This window comes from Perkinsus marinus (assembly GCF_000006405.1).
Source record: "Perkinsus marinus ATCC 50983 genomic scaffold scf_1104296964148, whole genome shotgun sequence".
NCBI lineage: Eukaryota > Perkinsozoa > Perkinsida > Perkinsidae > Perkinsus > Perkinsus marinus.
The window spans coordinates 36,697-46,826 of record NW_003204792.1 but is presented as its reverse complement, the minus strand read 5'-3'; the positions used below and the strand labels follow the sequence as shown (position 1 = coordinate 46,826).

General features: G+C 47.8%; 1 protein-coding gene and 1 non-coding gene across 2 annotated transcripts in view; one reads left to right on the top strand and one right to left on the bottom strand.

Annotated features, from left to right (window-relative positions):
- Positions 1 to 6,381: 6,381 nt before the first annotated feature.
- Positions 6,382 to 10,130, bottom strand: part of Pmar_PMAR007565 (beta-1,4-galactosyltransferase, putative) — a gene marked incomplete at both ends in the record, with an annotated part of 7,294 nt that continues 3,545 nt past the window's right edge. Inside the window, 5 exons of the mRNA XM_002770949.1 lie at positions 6,382 to 6,464; positions 6,894 to 6,976; positions 7,126 to 7,287; positions 7,908 to 7,997; positions 8,038 to 8,128. Of these exons, the coding sequence (XP_002770995.1) occupies positions 6,382 to 6,464; positions 6,894 to 6,976; positions 7,126 to 7,287; positions 7,908 to 7,997; positions 8,038 to 8,128 (509 nt within the window). The remainder of the gene's footprint in view (positions 6,465 to 6,893; positions 6,977 to 7,125; positions 7,288 to 7,907; positions 7,998 to 8,037; positions 8,129 to 10,130) is intronic.
- Positions 7,019 to 7,092, top strand: Pmar_PMAR007566. Its single transcript has one exon. It is a non-coding gene; the product is annotated as a tRNA-Val (tRNA).

The following is a 10,130-nucleotide window of genomic DNA, read 5'->3' as shown; positions in this document are numbered from 1 at the left end:
CCGCTATAGTAGCCATGTCATCTTAGGGTGTTATACGAGTCTGGCCGAGGCTGGCCGAGTTCTGCTTCAGTTTGTATCCTAGGTAACTGAGTCTACTGTTCTGGGTCGAACGTGAGCAAAAGCTTGGGCTCTTAAAGGGGAAATGAGATATCTCATCTCGTTTTTCATCCACCATAATCATTCTGAATTACGGGAGAAAGTGATCGATGTCTACGCTCTATGGCCCATAGGGCCCAAACCCATAGGCCATGGGTCTCCACCTCGGATACCGTCCATCATGCTGGGGCTCAGCAGCTTATCCAAAGTGACGCAAATTCGTGCGAGTTACAGGCTGTAACTTACAGCTAACGTGTGAATGCGAAGATTACCGCCGAAGATGTACTCGATAGAACGCAAGATATGGTGGACTTAGTCCACTGGAGTCCAGTGACTGGACTACAGTCAAGTAGGTCGATAGCGCCAACCGTGAAAATAACTGGAGCTACGCCGACACTATTCGACTCTCGAGAGAGAGAACGCAAGATTGCAAGATAGTTGGAGAATCGCTAACTCTTGAGAGGCTCACGCGCACGCCCACCTGATCGATATCTGAGGGTAACCGCAAGATGTATTCATAGTGACCAGTAGACACCTGCGAACGCCTTCACTAGCTTTATTCGGCCATTATGAATGAATCTGAACTACTTCTCTTCTCTCTACTACCCTGGGCACGATTTTTTGGGCATTTTTAGCAAATTTCCAAGAATTTCCAGCCTCAACGGAAATTTCTGAAATTGTCTCGAAAATTTCCTTCGGAAATTTCCGCCCGTGCCCAAAGGGCAAACCCTGGTCTGCGTGGGTCAGCCGAGGTAGTGAGCAGGAAACGGGTCGGACACATCTGCTGTCCGGACCCGGTTCCCCCTCTGAAAGGGGACGCCTATCTGGTAAGTCATAAGGCATTGTTTCAAACAATTTGTTTGGTATACTCATTATTTCTTTCAGGCTTCCCTGTGTTGCCGACTAGTACTACTCCGTCAACTGTGGAGACTAATACCACATCACCGCCAACAAGCCCTCATAACACGCCTGTAGCCGACACTACTACTACCACTTCAAATAGAGACCAAGCAGACACTACTGTTACTGGTACTACAGCGACGCTGGAGGAGAAGATAGATGCCCTCACGGCAGCATTGACGGCACTCATTCAACAACAAGCTGCTACTTATGGGGGTTCAGATGGCGCTTTAATGGCTGGGGCCATCTCGTGGGGCACCTCTGTCATGACCACCTCTGGCAGAGATGCAGAGGTGAAGGATATTAGGCAGGTCTTCTCCTGGAGATCTTTGTGGACTAGTTCAGGGGCTTCTTCTACGAAACTATTGGTGAATGGTTCTATGCGTAAAGTGCCGAGGAATGTTTCTGTTGAAGAGATTCAGTGGAAATATCTCGTGTCGGCTGCCAAAGAAAATCACAGACCTGTGTACTCTTGCAGCGAGAAATACGAGAATGGGCGTCAAAAAGGGCGTGTAATTATGTCAGGTGACGACGTGTCATTTGTAGCTGCAAGTTGTTTCTTGTTCGGATCTGAGGAGAGACTGGCTACTCTGGAGATTGATGCTCATTCTACTAAGACCGGTGGAGACTCAGAGTCTATTGGAGAATTAAGGAAACTCTTTTCTCAAAAGACTTTCTTCACATGCTTGGACTATGACAATTTCAATGAGCAGCACCAAATAGAAGTGCTCAAATATATCGCAGACAAGTGGAGAATCTCCGACACGAAATGAGGAACTTGAGAGGCGAGGATTCCCTGAGGAATTCCGCGGGGAAATTACAGCTAAGTCGAGAACATATGGCTGCATCGGGCCCAGAGTGAAAATTTTCGAGAACAAGGTGGAAGCGGCGAATTTCGAGCGCGGGTGTGAGAATAAATGGCGTATCTACACAGGCGGCAGTAGAGTCCCAAGAAATGACACATACAATATCATGGGTAGCACAGGAGCAGCCTCCATATCGGTATCACCACCTGGTCGAGAAACGGCCTGTTCTTATAAATTACACCCGGACTGTTCTATCTTCCAAGCGGAGCTTTCGGCTATAGACAAGGAAATAGCCTTCGCCATGGCAACGGCGGAAGAGTATGGACCCTCTACGGAAGTTACCATACTATCCGATAGTCAAGCGGCCCTGAAATCATTAACATCGGCGAAGCAGACGGCCCTGTCCATAGCAATATGCCGACGATACCAACACTGTGAGGCGTCTGGCATCTACGTTACTTTCGCTTGGGTAGGCGCTCTTTGGGGTGCACTACAATGAGCGAATGGACGAGCTTGCCAACGAGGGACGGTCAAGGGGTGTGCCGGAAGGCATACCGCTGCCCGAGACTGCTACCAAAAAGATCTTGGATCGATCGAAAGATCGTTGCCTGGAGAGCCTCCTAACAGGCCTGTCACCACCCGCTCAGAGAGCACTATCAACGCGTAGACAGAGGAAGAAGGTCACCAATTTCGCATGCAGGCAGAAAGGATCAGCCTTCGTGAAGCTACTAAGCGGCCACGCACCATGCTTGGCGAGCTACAGGTATCGAAGTGACGCGCCGACCTCGACGCTATGTCCGAAATGTAATGTGGAAGACTCGAATGAGCATGCAATGCTATCCTGCACACGGGTGGGGAGAGCTACATCTAGGCCGCTTTGGGTGAGAGGAGAAGGATCTCTAGGCCAAGTGACGACCTGTTCCAACCGGCTGAGAGAGTTTGAGATGTACTGTAGAGCCCTCCTTCGGGAAGACGAACGTGAAGGATGAAAAAAAGAAAGAAAAAAAGTTGGTGTATTCAGATGTTGTCGATCGACCGTAGGTTGAGACCGAGATGGTTCCACCCATGAACCAGTCTCGCTCCTTTTTTTAAGTCTTGTTCCAAGTTGGTTGGAGGACACTAACATATGTCCGGAAACATGGGCCATACTCCGTGACATAGTTAGTGTGACCAAACATGATCTGTGAACCTATGGCCCGAGGTAAGACCCAGAGAGGGTTCGGGCTTCGGGTTCACAGTGTTTGGTCCTCTCCCACACTCCCAACCAACTATCCGATGACGGACAGATGCCACTCGAATTGAGAAGAAGAGTCTTGAATTACCAATACGCTGCACCAACACAAAGTGTGAGGGACCTCAGAGGAAACGCCAAGACGAATTTGAATTATATTTATTTCTGTCCCGGTTCGGCTAAATGATCTGTGTAATCGGAGTAAGACTCCTAGCTTTGTCCCTTTCCGTCGCTTGTCCTATTGCCGTTCATCAGTTACCACTTTTCGCTTCTTCCCAGTACTCGACGTTTATCCCAGTTCATCAATTCCACTGAACTCGACGCGAAGAGTCTTAGCGTCGAGTTTAGCGGAGACCACGAATAAATGCCAATTAACGGCACTTTGTTAGCTCAGATTTTGTACAATGGAAGTAACTCCTGTGACCCCTTGGAGGACCACTCACTGACTTGCAGCCAAACCAGGTTCAATTCTTGCTAGGCATGAACTGAACTATGACACAGAGACGAGTAGAAAAAGGACAGGCCAAATAGCATGCGCCTCGTCACAGTATGGCATCATCGAGGAACGTCACCACATCCGAACCAACATCTTCCATCTCGATTGAAGAGAAGGACTCACCAGAGGCACAGCTCCCTCGACCTAGTGTAGTGCCATCCAAACACCAAATCTTCGAATCTAGCTCCGACTTGCTATTCCTCAACGCCTACACCGATACAACTACATCCCTTCACATATTCTTAGCATAGCCGGCTTTCCGAGTCGTACACAGTCACTTCAACGAGTACTATCTTGCGACTCAGGAAGGTATGCTCTTATGCTCCACATGATATAACCTCCAAGTTTCAGGGCCTAACTCTTCGTAGTTAGTGAGAGGTCGAAAAGTGGTAAAACATTTTCTCCACACATTCTTAGCACACACGTGTTAAAATCGTGCCTCAAAATACTAACTTTTACTGGGAAAGTGTATCCATAACTTCACGCCTAATCTAATGTTATATATCAGTAGAAAGAGGATCTTCCTGGAAGAACCTCTTTCTGTTTCTGGAAGATTCTTCCACATCTCCAGAAAAACCGGATATGCTAAGAATATGCAGGAGTCTATAACCAACACAACCCCTACCACTTACCATCACCACATTCTCCTTAGGGCAGTCCTCTTTCGCGAATCTCAGCGTGGAATTGACCCAGCAGAGGGGTATGGTAAATTCAGCCATCTTGAGATGAGGTTGAACACGAAAAACCCGAAGAGTATCTTCCTCTGGGCAGTTCTCATCACCACTAGTCACAGAAGGACTAAATTTGAAATCTTGCAATCTTGCGTTTCCTCAACGTTACCTGTCCCCAATAGCCGTCACACAAAGTCGTTTGATTATTGGTCGGTAGTTGTTGGTCATGGAATGGAAGGTGAATTCATGGGTGTAGCCATTGGTATCGCATCCCGCTGATCGACCGATTACTGCGGCCATCCATCTGAATGAGACCGTTTAACACTAGAGTTTCACCCTGACGTAATACTCTGAGAAAAACGCGCTATGCAGTAGTCGTGAAATATATTTTTCACTAGTGTTTTTCATATCACGGGTAGAACCCCACTGTTTTCGATCCCTGTCGCATTGCGTGAACTCTTTCCTCATTTCCTCAACTAATTATATATCCTATAATCTCCGATATACAAACGACCGGTCATATCTGCGCGGTCATTATGCGCGAAACTCCCCATAGTTATGGCAATCCAATGATGCGATGATTCAGGGGTGATTACTGTATGCTTCGTGACGATGTATCGTTGGTGTGGTATTCAGCGTGGTGGAATTTGCACATCATGAACCGCATATGTTAGTGATATGAAAATTCTGGGGAAATTTCGGGAAATTCCTGCTGGTTTCTGTCCACGTCTAATCGAATTCGTATATATGATTAGTGAGAGAACTTCTGAGGGAAGCGAGAATATATTCCAACACTGGCGGTATTGAATGGCCCACCTAGCATGCCCCCCGCCAGCTAAAAAGCCGACACAGATCGCCTCTCCTCGGGATGACTTGCGCAGGTACATAGTCTTCTCGTGATTCCACGTCTTGCGGCTGCGTTCATCGTAACCACTGGGACAACTGGATGTGGACTGAAATGCAGTGACCGGGGATCGAACCCGCGACCTGACCGACCTCAGGCAACTGAATAAAGCGATAGACCCATCCTTGCGGTGACACAGAGATGCATATCGTGAGGAGATCATCCACAGGTACGTATTTAACATCATCAGGATGGAGAACTTTGAGCCCTATAAGATGCGTCCAACCCTGACACGCAGACCTCATCCATATCTTGCAATCATGAACCTAAGATACCTGATCGCCGCACCAATCCGTGCCAACATTGATCCGATGCTTTAGCCCAGCTCCCGACCCATCATTCGCTTGCCCAATGCAAGCCGGGAAGTCTCTAATGTACCGTCGGTCCTTCCCTGATACCAATACCGATCATCAGGGCGCGCGCTAATCGCACACCAACCCCTCTCCAGTGCTTGTTCGAGCACTTCCTTATGCATAACATGGATAGCACCACGGTGGGTTGAGGGAAGCGTTCGAATGAATCTTTGCAGTCTCCACTGATGATCGATTACCGTACCAAGTTGACGACTAAAATCCACTGCGAGGAATCTGGGGAAAATGCACTCACTTGCTAATCTTGAATTTCCTCAACGCCAATGAATCCACTCACCGGAGATCATTGTCTTGGCGACAACGATCAGGAAGGAGTTTCCGGAGCTCATCCAATTCACTCGGGATCTTCTTGAGAGGTATACGAATACCAATGCCGCATAGTCCTACATACCACACTTCGACCTATTTTGTATCTCCCTCCATCCAACCTCGATTAGCGATGAGAAACGTCCGTTCTAGCGACGACTTCGGCTCTAGTTTTGATGCAACTGATTTCCAATGCAGTGTGAACCCTCGAATTGACGCATTCTGCCGAGGATCTGCAAAGATAGGCGCGCGCACAGCGAATAATTTCTCAAACACCCTGAGGGCCTCTTACCAGCGAAAACATCAGAATCGTCTGCCTTTACGAACTCATTCATCAGTCGGTACTCGACATTATTAATACCATCTCCACGCCATACCACATCCCCTGACCTCACCTGATCGAGCTTGTTGTAAAAAGCGCACGCCATTGTGACCGATTACCCGTTGAAGGCGATCCCATAGTGGTTTATCATCAGCCGGCCTCCTTCGAGGCGTGTGGTCACTGTCATGCAGGCAAAGGAATTTGCCATGGCCTTTGCGTGGTCGAGATATCTTGAAAATGCGCACAGCGAAGATTCTCTCTCAAGCGCGTTGCTCAAATTACTTCGACGCTTCCGGGTTGTGATTGGCAAAAGGGATTACATCCTCCCCGCAGTAGTTGGTTGTGGCGTAGTCGCCAATACCTTCAGAACATCTCTGATGATACCCGAGTTCGATCCCTGCATCCGTCATTTTCTTACAAGTCATCGTCCTCTCCTCCCCATCCCCAATATTCATTAGAGAAGCCATTGATCCTCCGCCAGTGGTCGGGACTCATCGCTACCGTTCCTCCGACATTTCCCGGATAGGGAACACTCCAACCCCAACACTCAATCTCGCTGCTCAGCTGGACGGGCGACGAACACGAACCAAAATCAACACCTGGGAGCTATTCATGACAAATTCACAATTCATCATCTCCGCGATGCGGCGATGGGCGGAGCTTCATGGAATATTACGCAAGCGGGCTGCGATATCAGTTTCCAAGTGAAATTCCCCCTGGAGAAGACGTATGGCTCATACGGTAAGTTGAATATGAATATGAAGGGAGGATGCATCGCTCCGCCGCCTACCCGACATAGGTAAGTTGTCAACATCTTGCATCACTATGCAGTCTGGTGGCTTTTCATTGAGACTCCGCAATGCCTCGGTGAACCTTACAGCAGAAAACATCGTGAAATATAAAACAATTATCACAGCTGGAATGGTCTAGTTGGTTATGACGATCGCCTCACACGCGATAGGTCCCGAGTTCGATTCTCGGTTCCAGTATTTCACTTCAATGCCGCCTCTCCCAATTCCTACCCAACATTGAACAACCATCCCCTGTTGAACAACTGGTTGTCGAACTGCTCGATGAGGAATATATGAAACTCTTGATTTCGCCGATTCTCGACATTCAGTTCTCGGACAAAATCAGCGAAGTGGCGCTCGAACTTCTTGTAGTGACTCTCACGATCTCGATACCTTCAGATCGACTCACCTCGACTGCGTCATCATCAATTGCAATAATCACTTTTCTGTGAATGGAAAGGTATATAAGCAATGATTTTCCGGGTACAGTCACCCCATTTCGCCACAACGATGGCATCCTCACTCACATAAACCACTGCCAACCGATTCAGCGATACAGGAAACTCAACTAGGTAGTTTCCGGCTTCCCAATGCTCCCGCATCAGCGCTACCCCTCTCTTCACGGGACGAAAGCTAAACTGGTTGGTGTATGAGTGCATCAGATACTTTGCCTCACGAGGATTTGCGCGACAGGAAGCGCCCTCGCCCCCAGTCTATGTATTCGGATCACTTCTTTACGAAAAAGTTCCCCGTTGTCTTTCTTCTCGATGAGTGAGTCTTCAAAAATATTAAAACGAAAATGTGTCTTCGTATTCACTGTGTGCGAGCCGTGAGGAACTCATGTGTACTCACGGTATGATAATTGCAATCCGCTTGTCCCGAGTCTCCGGTACTTCAACCTCTGCAGCGTGGACTTGACGATAATCGATACATCCCGGGCATTCACAATGCAGTCTCGAGATACCACACCATCTGCACAACGTTTTCCCTCTCCTGGAGATTCAGCGCCTCACCCGCTCGTGCTGCAACACGGAAACTCTCCATCGGGGTTGCACTCAGATTTCTCTCGTTTGCCGTCGTCCGAAGGCCAGCCCGATCCACATCTAAGTGAGCTTCCCTCCGATTGGAGAATATTAATGCTACTTGAAATCGCTCCGCCACGGTGTCTGCTTTTCTTCCTTTTTAATAACCGCAGTGGTGGTCTTTACTATTGAGTCGTCAGTTTCTTCCCGAGCTGAAGACAATACAGAGTGGTATCCCGCGACACAGCACTAGAGAAAAACAATAAAGGCGATTCTTCCGCGATTTTTATCTGACGCATTCACCAGCCTGTTGAGAAACACTCCATTTATGGGAGACATTGAAACATGTGGCCCTCAGACTCGGAAACCCATACTCCCACAAGACGGAACGTCTGGTAGAGCTAGCCCCGAGTAGCCGAGGCTTAACTACGTAAAAATTCCGACCATCCTATACAAGCGCTCGTCAAAGACAATGATACTACAGTCTAGTTCGTAATTAACATCGTCTTACACACCATAGGCCGCGAGTTCGATTCTCAGCCTGAGTACTTCTTACATCTGGTGGTTGCTACACCACTCCTCGGCACACACTCATCCACAAGTCGCCTTAATCTCTCTAGTTCCTCCATTAACTCACCCACTCTTTTCTCCAGCTTGACACTCTGCTCAGCGAAAACCATACAAGCTCCTTCACTTAGTCGTAACTCACTCGGTCGTCCTCTTCCAAAATCTCCCCCACGAGCTTTCGTATATCCTCACGACGGCGTACTAGCACTGACGAATCAAACAGTCGAGCATCTCGATTGAGCTTCGCTCCGCTAGAAATTTGTTCGAAAATTTCACTCAGCAGAGTTATAGACCGATCGTGTCGTTCTAGCTGTTTTAATCGGGGTATATATACGATCTGAAAGTTATCCTCCTCAGTCGATGCCAAGCTCAACCCTCACCTCGAAAAAACAAAGCCCCGCCACGCAGCAAAATATGACTAAGCCGATGAGAACTGCGAGGAAATCGATGGGCGGTCGGCCATTCATAACGAGCCTTACGAAGATACAAAACCATTCCCTTCAGCGGCCGACTAACGCAACATTGAAAAACAGTGTGGGGGGAAATATGCATACGATCAACAGCATTATGAAAATTGTGGAGCAATTTTGGGACATTCTTATTCATACCCGAATTCATAAGTAAACTCCTATAATCTGTGAGGAAACCGACCACATGTTCCAACACTGTTGAGAACATCACTGGGCGAATCTTTCACAAGCGAACCCTGGGCTACCACCCAAACTCTACTCCATAGTACGTCCTACCACACCTCACAAAACACTACTCGCAGAAAATTCATGCCCACCCATCCAGCCCGCCAAGTAGTGTTCCTATATCCACATCCTTCAACCGTTGAGGAAATGTAAGTGACCTCAAGATTGCAAGATTCACATATCTGACCTTTGGAGAGAATAATAGAACACACTAAAGAGCAGCGCATCTCAAATTAACAACGACAACACAACACTATTATGCACAACTGAGCTCAACAACACATGAGGGTCATTCATGAATACTCAACGCCCATACCCGAATCTTCCTGTGTCGTAACAGCCTGACGGATCTGGGAGAAGCTGCTAACCAGAAGGTCCTCGGTTCAATCCCAGCACCCACCTCTGCCATTTTAGACGCCTCCTCATAAACCTCCCTGCGGAATTTCACCGACGACGAGCGATCCAACTTACGTTCTATAGAGACGTCAGACTCCCCTGAGGAAACTCATTTTCCGATACAGACAATCTAATGAACTCCTCGAAAATCAATCTGGTCAGATTGACTTGCGCCTTGAAAATATAATTTCTTCACTCGTGAGCGGCCACACCGAATGCAAATGCTTCTACATTTGAGTTTCGCATTCTGTTACGGGGACCCATCTAGCTTTGAGATAGAGCGTTCCCTAGGGTTTGATAAAAATGGGGGAAATGTTTCTAATGTGATCACAACTATATGGAAAACTCATTAAAGAATGTGTAAAATTCAAAATGAAGTCCCCCGGGGAAGTTATAGTATTAATACTAATACCGTTCGAAACACATCTTATACCTCTACTATGCAGCCGAAAACACTCCTACTTCTGCGCCTCTCGCCAGCGACAGTGTAATCTCGTGGATTGTGTCCAATATCGATCAGCCGATCGATTTCAGCATCCACGCTAGCTGACACCCA